Source organism: Ursus maritimus, unplaced genomic scaffold, assembly GCF_017311325.1.
Source record: "Ursus maritimus isolate PB19 unplaced genomic scaffold, ASM1731132v1 scaffold_35, whole genome shotgun sequence".
Taxonomy (NCBI): Eukaryota; Metazoa; Chordata; class Mammalia; order Carnivora; family Ursidae; genus Ursus; species Ursus maritimus.
Genome location: NW_024426119.1, coordinates 2,496,566 through 2,510,859, shown reverse-complemented (window position 1 = coordinate 2,510,859; position 14,294 = coordinate 2,496,566). Strand labels below are relative to the sequence as shown.

General features: G+C 35.4%; 1 protein-coding gene across 4 annotated transcripts in view; it reads left to right on the top strand.

Moving 5' to 3' along the window:
• DPH6 (diphthamine biosynthesis 6) overlaps positions 1 to 14,294 on the top strand; it is a 160,978-nt gene that overhangs the window by 134,690 nt on the left and 11,994 nt on the right. For 3 of the 4 annotated variants that reach the window (XM_040620432.1, XM_040620431.1, XM_040620433.1), the window contains exon 7: positions 10,445 to 10,539. The exons of the other annotated variant lie outside the window; for it this stretch is intronic. In XM_040620432.1, the coding sequence (XP_040476366.1) occupies positions 10,445 to 10,539 (95 nt within the window). The remainder of the gene's footprint in view (positions 1 to 10,444; positions 10,540 to 14,294) is intronic. 4 annotated transcript variants of the gene reach the window in all.

Sequence of the window (14,294 nt, the reverse complement as noted above, 5' to 3'; positions counted from 1 at the left end):
ATTATTTAAAAACTTATTTTCTAGGACTCTGTCTTCTCCATCATTGCCTAAGACAAATCAGATTTTAAGAACTGTATATATGTCCTTATCTTTATGAATAATGTCATTAACCTCATTAAGTGAGATAAAAAAATCAGTCACATATTCATTTTTCAACTTGTTGACAAAACTCTCCTGAATAGTCAAGAAATTCAAAAAGAGAGAAAACAAAACCTTTGAACTTGTAGGGTTAGGAAAAGAAGGGGTTAAGTAGAGGAACCCATTTTGTTCACCTACCTCAGATATCCTGAACCACCTGTTAGGTACCCCTTGTATAATGTGGGTGGACACATTGTAAGTTATTTCAGCTAATATATTAATCGTTTAGTATATTATTATATGCAAGAGTTAATATTTTTTTGGTTAAGGGAATTTTTGTGTATTACAATGATTTCCCTTGAATAAATTAATATTATTTGTGAGAATGACAGACAGGTTGGTGAAAGAGGTGGTGTAGGAAAGATGATACCTTCATAGTTCATTCGGATTGCATGGGGTAAGAGGCAGGACAGCAATCAGCAAGTTAACTCTGTACTCAGGAGGCCAGGTGTGAATCCTGATGCTACTGCTTACTTCAAATGTTGATTTAGTTAGGTTCCCATGTATATAATGGAAGTAATAACAATAGGTGCTTAGCTTAGTATCTGGCACGTAGGTAACGGTCCTAACAGAAAAATGGCAAAATCTATGGAGAACCACTATACAGGAAATACTCAAAAGCAAATACAGATATGAGGCAATGCTCAAATGGATTTAGTAATCAGAGAAGTACAAATTAGGGGCGCCTGGGTGGCACAGCGGTTAAGCGTCTGCCTTCGGCTCAGGGCGTGATCCTGGCGTTATGGGATCGAGCCCCACATCAGGCTCCTCTGCTATGAGCCTGCTTCTTCCTCTCCCACTCCCCCTGCTTGTGTTCCCTCTCTCGCTGGCTGTCTCTATCTCTGTTGAATAAATAAATAACATCTTTTTAAAAAAAAAAAAGAGAAGTACAAATTAAAGCAACAGTGAGATGTTACCTTATACCATTTTGGCAAAAATGAGAAAACTGGATAATGCCAATTGTTGATAAATGAGGATTTAGAGAACCTTAGGAATGTAGATTGGTGCTACCATTCTGAAGGGCATTATTGCAGTTCCTAAATTAAATATCCCCATCCTATCATTCCATAAGGGGACATTAGTGAAAATAGTCTTTGCAGGGTTATTTTTGATGGTGTTGGGGTTGTTGGAGGCAATATGAATGTCCATTCCTGAAAGATACTTAAAATGTAGTGAGTGCACATTATGAGATACAAGGCTGCAGTTAGAAAAGTATATTCAGTGTGCATATAGCAACAAAGTGTTGAATGCATAAAAGTAACATTGAAATGATTTAAAATACAGGCACACAAAATAATAATACATTTGCAAAGACACAGACAAAAGATACACATTAAATACTTTAAAATGTTTGCCTGTGATAAGGGAAAAAAGGGATAAAGTATACAAATAAATCATAATTACAAAAAACAACATAAAATACCTACATATTGCTGAAAATTTGAGATATAAGGAAGTATAGAAAAGTATAAAAAGCATAGTTTTTTCTGTCCTGTAATGCACATGGCTAACATGTTGGTGTACTCTGTAATGGTTTATTTCCCCAGAGTTTGTTTTTCACACAAGTTCACATAGTTAAATAGTTGTACATACTTTATTTACTTCATTAGGTTTGATTATACATACAATGTGTCCTTTGTTCTCCTAGCATTATGTCATATTTATTTTCCTACATAACTGAATATACTTAGAAAATACATTAATTAATGGTTGTGTGGATTCCATCATATTTGTATCCTACATATGAATGTATTATGAAAAATTCAGTGAGTTACCTCTTGTTGGAAATATTTCTTATTTCTAAATTATTATAAACAGTGTTACTTATTTTTAAGTTGTTATGAACAATGTTATGATTATGATCTTTCCTAATAAATCTTCCTATACATTTCTGATTATTACTTGCGTTAGATAAATTCCTAGGAATGTAATTTCTGGGTCAAAAAATACAACTTTAAGGATTGTGCATTTATTACTCTAAATTAACTATGGAATAATCATAGTTATTGCTTCTTAAACTTATGCAGTTTCCTAAAATTATCATCTGATATGTGAACAAATGGATTCTAAAAGTATTTTATCCTTTGTGGGTTTTCCCCCCAGGGCTATTTTTTCATTGTTCAAAAAAGTAGATGAGTTTTAATATAAGAGTTGCATCAAATTTTAAAGGTTTAGAACTGTTCCTTAAGTGTTTGTTGAGTATTCTTATTTTTGTGATATTTTACAATGTTTGTTAAAGTTCCTACTCTTAAATCGGTCTTCCACAAATATGTGCTTTGCCTGCTTTTATAGTAAAGCTGTGCATTTTGTAAGCGCTTACTAAGTGCCATACTCTGTGCTGAGTGCTTTTTACGCATTATTTTATTTGATCAACTAAGCTAAGAGGTTGTGACCATTGATACTTACATTTTGCAGATGAGGGATCATGCGGAGGGTGGGTTACTTTCCCACAGTCACGCAGCTGGGACATAGCAGATGTTGAACACGTGCTTAAACCATCTGATTTCAGAACCTATACTTTCTTGTATTCTTAAAAGTTGTTTTGAGGATTAAATAATTATATCATTTTCTTAACTTCAAGGCATAAAATAAATGGTCTTAAATAGTAGTGATACTGTTGGTTTTAGCAGGAGCTGAATAGCATAAAGGTGATGGTTGAAGCCACGGAGTGCATGGGCTATATCCAAGGGAAAAAATTGATTAAGAAGAATATATTACAGAGAATCATGAGAGGTATTTATAATTTAGGAGCAGCAGGAAGGAGTCAGAGTAGCTTAACAATAGCTTAGAAACATGTATAGTATATATATCATAGTATCATGCCACATAAAATTTGAAAAGGATAAGGTCATTGGACTCTCCCAGCAAATTGCTATTCATACTGAGGTACCAATAAATACAACCACCATCCATCCAGATTCCCAGCACAGAAAGCTGGGAATTTTCCTTAAGTCTTTTTTAACTTTCCTCACTCTTCCGTTCAATTAATCACTTATTCAGCCTCCTAACAATATTTCTCAAAATATCTTCCCTCTCTTCTCTGTCCTCACTGCTACTTGCCCAGTTCAGGAAGTCTTCACATCCTGCCTAGATTACTCCAGCAACTTCTCAGTTCTTCGTGCTTCTTGATTTACTCCCCTCCAGCCCATTCTCCACTGTGCAACCAGACTGTTTCTAAAAGATAAATGTGATCAGTTCAGCTTTGTGTTTAAAACCTATCATGGGTTCTCACTGACCTTAGGATAATGACTTAGCATGACTTATGAAGCCCCATAAGATCTGTTCTCTTTCTAGTCAGCCTCATCTCACCATTCATCTAGTTATGATCCAGCTATGCCATACTTCCTTCGGTTTCTAGTACCCATCATGTGCTCTGGGACTTAACATATGCTCTTCCCTCTAGAAAAGTCTTTCCTTCTCTCCTGCCTTCTCTCTCTCCCTCGCCTCTCCCTCTCTCTTTTAGCCTTTTCTGGTTAACTCATTGTTCAGATAGCAGCTTAAGTTTTACTTTGAGAAGCCTTTGGGTTCCTTCTGGTTTGGTACTGTAGTTTACAATCCCACAGCATCTCATGCATCCACCAAAGCAATCACTACCCATTATTGTAATTTCTTATTTAACTTTCTATCTGTACCTCCAGACAATAAGCTATTCTGTGCAGAATTTATATGTCTGCTCCCATCATTATCCCCAGCACCTAAAACAATGCCAAACCTATAGTAGATACTCAATAAATATTTGTGAATAAGTGCTATGAATTATTATATGCAGCATGAATTATTTTGTATGTTAAGCATATCATTTATAAAATGAAATTTTAGCAGTTATTATAAACCTCATGGTTTTCTATAGGTGATGAGAAGGATGAAGTGTGATTTAATTTGACTTTTTTTTTTCATTCTAATTTTAAGATGACTAACAGATAAATGAAGCAGGTTTAAAAGAAGAAAAATCTTGATTTAATAAGAAATTTTCACAATTGGGTTTATTATAATCTTTTAAAAGGATAAAAATTAAGCGGAAACCAGATGCCCTTAACTTTTTCAGTTCAATAATCAGTAGCATTCAAATGGAATTATTATGAGTATGAATATCCATCTATATAAATAAGTATGCCAGAAAAAATAGAATCATATAAGTAATTTCCTTTTATTTACTAGGAATTCACTTTTTAAATGTTCAGACTCCAAGGCATTCTTACAATTCATGAAATGACCCAAGTCAGCCACATCTGTTCAAAATGCTTTTTAAAATGCTTATCTTAACAACAGTTAGATGGCAAACCAATGTTCACTTTCCCTAAAAGCTTTATCTAAAAGGGAACATAGCACAATTTCGATATGTGTGAAGCAATGAACATGCTTTTATGCAATGAAAATTATATTGTGTAATAAGTAAAAAAATGATCTTGTTTTATTAATAATCCAACTGGTTAGAAAACAACAACATATTTCTTTTCAACTGTTTAAGATCCTTTAGAACTTTTATTTTATCTATTGTACTAGCTTAATATCTTTGTATTCATACAAAGGTTGGGACCAAATGGTGGATGTCAGACAAAATAGTATGTGTGCTAATCTTACCCAGCGGTCAGCTGATCCAGATCTTTTCTATATAACATTCCCCAGATGGCTAAAAATGGGGGAGGGGTAGAATGTGACATCACAGGTTCAGTGGCTGATGAGATAAGGAAAATACTGACTATCACGTGTGAATTTTATTTACTCTTTCAGATTTCCAACACCAGAGGATAAAAATGCAATTTCTAAGGGTGGAGAAAAAGAAGTCAGTAACTTTCTCTGCCCTTTTACTTGGTAATTCTGATTAGGAGTGGCTTTATTTCTGGTTCAGATGAGAACTATCAGTTTATGTCTATCAGGCCCTTTTCTGGGAGCATGGATGGGTATCTGGACCGTAAGCAGGGCCCCCAGTTGGTCACTAAGTATTGTGTGCTACACACTGCTAGGAAGGAACTAGGGGAGCATCTAAGGGATCTAGAAAATAGTTTTATGAGAAAAAGTCACACATGAAAAGTTTCAAGTTCAGGAGGTACATAGTGATACAGTGCAGAAATATATCACAAGGCAGCACAGGATAGTCCCACAGACAGTAACAAGGACAATTCCTTTTAAGTTGAAGAGAAGGAAACTAAATGTTGGGGTTTGTCACTTTATATTTCATATTATAAGATTTAGTATTTTTTTTCAGCCAGTCAAGATCCTTTTGAATTTTTATTTTATTTTATCTATTGTATTGGCTTTATATCTTTATAGCCATGCAAAGGATGGGACCAAATGGCTGAAGTGTTTGACTGTCAGTCTACAGAGTTTGATTTTTTTTGAATAGGTAATAGTCACCAAAAAGTTTTAAGAAGATGAGTGCCATGGTCATTTATAGTTAAGGAAAGTTAGTGTGGTGATGATATGTAGGATAGATTGGGAGGTGTGAAAACTAAGCAGGAAGACAAGAGATGACTGTAAATAGATCAAGTGTGAAGTGATCATGAAGGATGTTAGAAGACGTTCACTTTATCCGTCTTAATTACTGCCATGTCACTAGTATATAGAAGAGGATCTGGCACTTAGTAAGTACTGAGTAAAGATTTGTTGATTCAATAAATGAATTAATGAAAAATTTTAAAATGTAGGCTCTGTGGCAGAAGGAATGACAGAAGGAAAGAAAGGAGTTAAATGCTTCAGTATTTCAAGCTCTTAGTGTGATTGAACCATTATAGAAATAGAGAATTGATCAGGGAGAAATGGTTATGAGAAAAAAAAAATCAAGAACTTTGTTTTATTCATGTTAAATTTAAAACAACAAGGCTCCCAAGTAAAATACTCGATAAGAATTTTGAGTGGGGACTAATATATAGGAGAGACATCAGTGGCTAGGATTTTTGCTTTGAGAACCGTTTGCACAGAAGTAATAGATACAGTAGTGGTCATAATCCTCAAAGAGGGGTGTACATAGATAAAAAAGCAGAAGGCCCAAGGGAAGGGCAAATTAACCTAAGAGAGAAAAAATACCATGTATTGAGTGTTTCTTTTGCACTAGGGATTGAGTTAAAAGCTTTGCGTGTGTCATTTATCTGTTTTAACAGTCACAACATGCCCATAAGCGTAGGTATTACCTAGGAAAATGGAAATTCAGAGAAGTTAGGTAACTTATCCCAGGTCCTATGCCTAATAAGTGTTGGAGCCAGGATATGAACTTAGATCTGTCTATCCCTGGTTTCCATCTTTGCTGAAACTACTCTCTGTTCATGAATTTGATCCATCTTTTTGGCTAAATCCTTTAACATATTTACAATAGTTGTTTATAGTCCTTGCCTCCTGAGTCCAGTATTTGATTAATGTTGGGTCTGTTTCTATTTTTCTGTTTTTCTATTGGTTATACGTCACAGTTTTCACTCTTTGACATCTCTTATTTTTTTTAATGTATTTTATGGTAGATACTGAATAAAAAAGAATAGTAGAGACTAAAGTAAATAATATTTACCCCTTAAAAGCGACATTCCTACCTCTGTCTGACAGCTAGTCGGGGGTGTCTATCTGTTTAATCTCCAGTTGAACTGGGTCTGATCTGAGTTGCATTTTGTTTCAGGTTACTACTGTTTCAGATGCTTTAAGAGTAGTAATCAGGTCTCTTCATTCATCAGGGCTTGTGATCTATGCTTCAGTGAGTCTAGATATCTCTGTCCCTGTCTCTGTCTGTCTCTCTCCTTTTCCTTCCCTCCCTTCCTCTCCCATCTCTTTCCTTTCCCTCTCTCCTTTTTTCCTCCCTCCCTCTCCCCCTGCTTTACTATCCTGCCACCAGTGTTTTGTGCCTTTTCACAGGTTTATTGCTCTGAGCCTTTCCTTGCCTTCTTCCTGACCTTCCAAGCCTTGGAAAAAAATCTTAGTCTTCTTCCCTGTCTCCAGCCTTTGACACAGTGAAAGCTCAGTAGAAAAGACTCAAGGAGCAGATGTTTCCAAAGGAATCTCTCTCTCCTCTTCTGTCCTGGCCCCAGCTTTCTGCATGTAGCCGCTATGTGCACTGGATTAAGGCCTTTGGGAAAGAACTGGCAGGCTATAGAGACTCTCCGGGTCTCCTCAGGACTCTAATAAGCCATCACAGAAGTCCACAGATGGTCATGTGTTTGGCTGCTTTCTACACACACTGATAGAAATCCCTCATCTGTGGAAGTATGCTGTTTGCCCGTTAGGAAGGTGGCTACTGATCTTAACTCACCTAGGAAAGCCTCACCCTGATCTGGAGTTCAGTTCACTCAGACTTCTTTGCATTCTCAGCTCTCCATATGTAAAAGAAAAAAGCATTATTTTGTAACCTGTCTGGCGTACTTTTGCTTGTTACAGTGAGAATAACTGTCTACTTCTACTTTTTACATACTAACTGAAACTTAAGTATATTTTAATCATTAATGAATATTAGACCTTGGTGAAGAAATAGACAATATGAAAAATATTTGTGTCTTACTTTAAAATATAGATTGCTATTTTGTGTATTTAAATTATGGAAAAAATCATGACAATTCAGTGAGAAACTAAACTTTAGAAAAACTGTTACCTATTTGGCATTTTCTTTTTTTTTTTTTACCTATTTAGCATTTTCAATAACAGTTAAGACTGATAGAGAAACTTATCAAAGGGAATTGCAAAACTGTATTTGTAATGATTAAGTGTTAGCATGCAATAAGGGCAATTTTGAGTTGAAACCAGACACAGACCTGAGACACGTTAGGACTAAAGTTGCAACTTTCTGTGAACAGTGTTAAGTATTAGGAACACAGACTTAATAGGCTTTAGAAAACTAAATTGAATATTTTGTACCACAAGCATGTTTCTGGAATATGCACATCTGATTCTCTACTTCCCTAAACGGACCCTCTCTATAACGGGCATATATCATGCTTTTGTGCTACAAGGATATTGATTTCTAAGAGAGTGCTATGTCTTAGCAGAAGATGCATTACAACAAGTGGTTGACTAGCATGGGCTTCACTTCTTCAGAAGATTTTCGCAGAACATCAGGTGGTCTTGAAGCTGGCTGAAAGTAAGCCAGTAAAGATGGATTTTTCTCTGAAGACTTACGTCCATTAGAGCTTGAAGCTAGTAGAGTTTAGAGTGGCTGCAAAAGACATTCTAAGGATACATAGTCAGAAAGAATACTTCTTGGTTCATCAGCAATAGAAACCACTGAGCTTTTTATTCAGATTTCTTGACCTAGAATCTGTGTTCTTGCTGATGACTCCGAAACAGAAAGGGAGAAGAGATTGTGTTATTATAGAAGCTACATCACTGTTTCATTATCATGTGGTGTTGAAATATAGGGTGTAGTATATTTGATAAGCTTCAAAAGACCAGGGAGGTTGTCTTGCTTACCTTCAGATCTTCCTCATCTCACACGACCTGCCTAATGATTATTGTTCAGTAAATACTGGTTGAAGAAGTGATATGAATTAATATTATGGAAATATTTTGTGTGAACTGAAAATATCACTGGATATGTACAAATTTTAGATTTTGAGTACTGGAAGTCTTTTTATAATGATAATATGTTGGTTTAACATAGCAGCTTGTATTATTTTTACTAGAGACTAATAGCACTACTTCAGTAGGATAACAGCCATGCCAACTTTAATTTAAATATCCAGTTATTCTTTGGTGGTAGATTATAGAAATTATGCAAAGCTTAAGTAAAGAATTTTCCAGTAAAAGGAAGCTAATAATTGACAAGGTATACTCCCTCATAAAAAGACTAACCATAAAGGTGAGATCAGAAGGTTCATTTGGTGGAAGTTGCTGGAATGGGAAGACCAGTGAAAGGGATATCAGCAAAAGAGAGGACAAACTCCAGTTAGCAGAACAAGGAAACATCCCTGAAACCCATATCCTGTTATTTCTACATTTTTATTGCAGAGCAGATATTAATTTAATTTGATTTAATATGGTAAAGTAATCTGTTCCTGTTATCTGCTCCCATAAGGACCAACTGCCATAATTCTGTCTTGTTGCTTCTCTACTTCATGACTCAAGATGGTGAAAATTTCTGCTTTGCTCTTGTGAACTCATATAGAAAATGCCACCCAGCTTTCTTTCCCTCACTTTTCTTACCGTTTGGCTTTACAGTGTCATTCATATTACTGCTGATCGTTGAAAAGAGCAGTAGAATTCTCACAGATCCATCCTTTAAGTCCCTAAGGGCACATAGTCAAGAGTTTAAATGTAATGGATTCAGAATTATAGGACAACCACAAAAATAACCAGAGAAATAAATGCATAACTATTCAAATAAAACTGAAGACTTAGGCCATAGTGCCAGCACTGGCAGTAATAGTGAACATCAATGGAGTCACTCTTCCTTCGGGCAATGAGGATTTTGGGCTAGGAAAGGCTGTAAGCTGGGAAGCTATGAAATTCAGAATGAAGGAGATGGAACATAGTAATAAAGCCTCAACACAAGAACAGGAAGATTCTCTGACACAGTCAGTGAGAGTGTTCCCCGGCACTGATTCCAGCCGTATACCAGCCAAATGAGAAATTATTTTACTCTCAGTCTCAGGATTATTTAAATAATATAGCTTATATTTAATGCAGATTACAGGTTGTTTGTTGTTTCTTTGCTTGCTTGCTTGTTTTTTAATTTCAGGTTTAATTAGACAACATGATAAGCTATCCCAACCTTTCTTAGAGTTAGACCTTCCTAAGGCTTATCTACAGCTTTGGAACTTCATTAGTTCTCAGTACCTTTGGAACTTCACTAATAATAACCTCAAACGTAATTACCATATTTGTGACTCCCTTTTGTTCACAGGCCGAAGGAAAGTCCTTAGATTGCTTTCTCTGTGTCTCCAAGAAATGCTCTTAACACAGCTATTTTCCCCCATTCACATGTAGGTCAGAGGGCAGTGGGAAGCACAGTTGGCTGCATACAGCCTCATTTACTACCCAATGACTCTCCTTAGTCTTCTTTGAATCTAAAGCTAGTGTCATTCCTAAAATTTATGGTAATCTCTAAATTTTCTCGTTATACATAAAATGTTGGCCCTTTACATCTTTTTATAAGGATTTGGGGATTACTAAAACTCCTGTGCTTTAATGATAACATTTTTCAAATGGCTTTAAACACATGTTTTAAGTAGAAATATAAAGTTATTTTCCTGTAGCTTGTGATCTACTTTGGAATTAAAGTTTGTTGCATGGATTTTTTTTTTTTTTTTTAGGAAAAAATAATATTGAGAATTTTTGCTGTCTAATTTTAAGTTTCCTGTTTTTGTTGTTCTTGTTGTTGTTGTTCTCTTATTTCCAGCTTTCTAAGAAGTACGGAGTCCATGTTTGTGGAGAAGGTGGAGAGTATGAAACATTCACTTTGGATTGCCCTCTATTTAAGAAGAAAATAATTGTGTAAGATATCATTTCGGCATTTTCTTCCCTTTCCTTAAATTTAAGTGATGGAAACAACTTTAACATTAAGCTTGAGGCAACTTTTGTTGGGAGAAATAGAACGTGTCCTCTAAGTTCACAAACACTCAATTTGTTTAATACCAGTGAAGTCGTCTGAATACCTAAATCAATACCTGACAAGACGAGGCCTTCATAGAAGGCTATAAACTTTTTAGACATTGCACTTTCGTTTACTTGCTGATTGTGCCCTGCAGTAAACCTGGTACCTACACACTGACACTTTCATCCCTTCATGAAGCGTGAATCGCCTGTATTATTTATCTTTCATTACAGCTACATTTGATAAACTGCCACATCAGTAGCCTGTGGGTTCCATTAACTCCATCCTCTTTTTCCTTTTTCTTGGCTTTTAAACTTGGAATAGTAATGCTAAACATTTCTCTTTTATTATTTGGGGTTATTTTTACATATAAACTTTGTTTTTGAGTGAATTCAGTTTATGGCAAGCACTGTGATTTCTTTGCCATAGATTGTTAAAATTAGTGTAGTGAAAAACAAGACGTACTTTTTTCAGTCTGTTAACATTGTTATCTGTACTCTAATTTGTGTTGCTCTTTTCCTATGCTAGGAGAGCACTTTATCTACTTTTCCTAAACTCTTATTCTTGGGAAAAATTGGCAGAAATATGCTTGACTTCAGGAACTCCATGTAATGAAAGATTGGCATCCTGTATCGAGGGGACACTTTCAACATGTTCACCACTAAGGGGCGATTTCTTTGTACTTATTAATAATCAGAGGAGGAGTGATCTAAGAAAATTAAAATGGGATACCTGGGTGGCTCAGTCGGTTAAGTGTCTGCCTTCAGCTCAGGTCATGGTCCCAGGATCCTGGGATTGAGTCCCACATCCGGTTCCTTGCTCAGTGGGGAGCCTGCTTCTCCCTCTGCCCCTCCCCCTGCTTGTGTTCTCTTGCTCTCTCACTCTCTCTCTGACAAAAAAATAAAATCTTTTTTAAAAAAAGAAAAAAAAATTAAGACAACTCTAGGTGAATTTTCTAAAAAATACATTTATATACTGAAACATGGCCAAGACATTTTCATTATCAAATATGTAATATTCATCCACTCATACTTCTTTCATGTTCTTCTAACTTCTTTTCCATTAATAATCATTGACAGAATAATTTATTTGGCAAATATTTATCAAGTACCTATTGTGTCTAAAGCATTCTACTGGGCACCATTGATGTTCAAAAATAGCTCCTGCCTTCAGAGGTTGAGTGGAAGACAGAAGATGGTAAGGGATAAAAGTTATAAGTTCATATGTGGGAGATATTTCTTCTGGCTACTGTGATCACAAAATAATGAATGAATAAAGTGTACATTAGGTCTTACTTCTATAAGAAAATACTGTTTTCATTATTCAAGAAGAGTGTTTGCATGCAAGGGTGAAATTACAGTATAATGGGGAACTTGCAGTATATTTACTTATTAATATGGGACTAACTAAATTGGTTTTTAAAAAAAAAAAAAGGCATGGTAAGAGAAAAATGCCAAAGAACACAACTTTTCCCATTTACTTGACAACTTGAGGTCCTAGAAGTCTTTATGACCAACCTAGAATTATAAGAGTTATACTGCTCTACAGTACATAAGCAGAAGGTCTGTTTATTGTAGTGCTTTAGATCTGAAAACAAAAACTTTTGTAGACATCATTTGTAGGCAGGGAAACCTAAGTTTGGCCGAGACAATGGCATGAGAGAAATTAGTCATGCTATTATAGAGAAGGATGTCGGGGGAGGTATGTTAGAACCCTCTAGTGCTGAAATGAGCTGTTCGGTTCAATTGAATAATCATTCATTGAGGTGAATTATGTGGATGGAACTCTGTAAGCTACTGCTCTGCTGTGTAGAAGTTCTTCCTGTAACAGGAGAGACAGGAGAATCAACTAAATAAGTGCCAGCATACAGGTGTTATCTTGAGAACACAGGGGAGGCACTGTCTTTTCATTCGTACTCATTTATCAGTTCATCGCTCATCTAATTTGATGCTTAAGCATATTCTGTGCTTTTTTCTTCATGGGCTATGCCTCAGCTTATCTTCATAACTTTCTTACCTGATGCCTTTTCTCTAGCTTGCCTTCCTGTTTTTCTGCTCTTTGCTAAGTCTTCCCTTTTTTTTCTTTTCTTTTTAATTGAACTATAGTTGACACACAATGTTACATTACACTGCTTTCAGGTCTACAACATAGTGATTGGACAAGTGTATAGGTTATGCTCTGCTCACAAGTGTGGCCACCGTCTGTCACCGTACAGTGCTACTGCAGGACTACTGGCTGTATTTCCTATGCTGGAAAAATCCCTCCATTTTTAAAGGTTTTTGCTGCCATTCCCTCTAGTGCATGTTCTCATTCTTGAACTCTTAGAACACATAGTTGTCACTAATAAATATTTGTTAAATATTTTTGAATTAATTTGTCATTTATTAGTTGTTTTTACTTATCCCATTTTCACTTACTTGTATGTGTTCCTTTTTAGGTTATAATTGGAGGTTATAGGTGGGACATATCCTAGTTTAGTGGAGAAAGCATGTCACCTATTACATATAAAATCTTTTCTCCTCTTTTAAATAGAAAATGTCCTTATCATAGCTACCTAATAAGCACTAAATGTGATACCGAGAGCAATATATATTGTACATTCTAAAACTGTATATAAATGAAAGTTATTTTATTTAGAGATGAAACAATTAAAAGATAAGTTTAGTTCTTGTAACTGTTTGTTAATAATTGACCATTAATAATGCTGGATCCTGTAACTTTGAATTCATTCTTTGGACAAATTAAAATTTCTCCTGTTCTATGGTCTGCCACAATTGGCATAAAACTAATTGATTACGAGGAATCCAATTTCAAATGTCTGATTCAAATTTTTTTAAAAGGTTTTATTTATTTATTTGACAGAGAGAGAGACAGTGAGAGAGAGAACACAAGCATGGGAAGCAGGAGAGGGAGAAGCAGGCTTCCCACTGAGCAGGGAGCCCCATGCGGGGCTCGATCCCAGGACTCTGGGATCATGACCTGAGCCGAAGGCAGACGCTTAACAACTGAGCCACCCAGGCGCCCCTGATTCAAATTTTTTGGATGAAAAGAAGATGACCTCTAAGGGGAGACAAAATAAACTTTTACTTGCAAAATGACTTGATTATTATTAGGGCTTTTTTTCCCCAAAAACACAGATTGAATACTACTTGTATAATGAAGTAATTTAGAGAAATCGGGGTGGTTCTGGAAGTTTATTACAAGACACATTTTGCCCCAATTAACATTTTTAAAATCTTGTAGGGAAGACTGATATAGCAGTCTTTGTCTGGAAGTAATTTAAAAATTTTCTAACTAGAGCATTTTACAATTCACTTTTCATGTCAATTAGTGTGTGATTACTCACTTCTAGATAGAGATTTTTTAGATCAGAAAGTAAAGGTTTTTGGGGTTTTATTTTATTTTTTTCTGAGAGGACTTGAGAAGAATTACAGCTTAGGCTTTATGAAAGGAGGATAATTGTGGGACAATTGTAGGTCCTCAAATAAAGAGCCTACTTTCTTATTACTTCTTACTTTAAAATACATATGTGTGTTTATCAGACACAAGAACTGAACTCTTAATGTATTAATGAAAGTGATTTCTATTAATGAACATATTTTCAAAATGTCAGTATTTGATACATCCCTATCTTTCCATTTGAGTTATCAATATT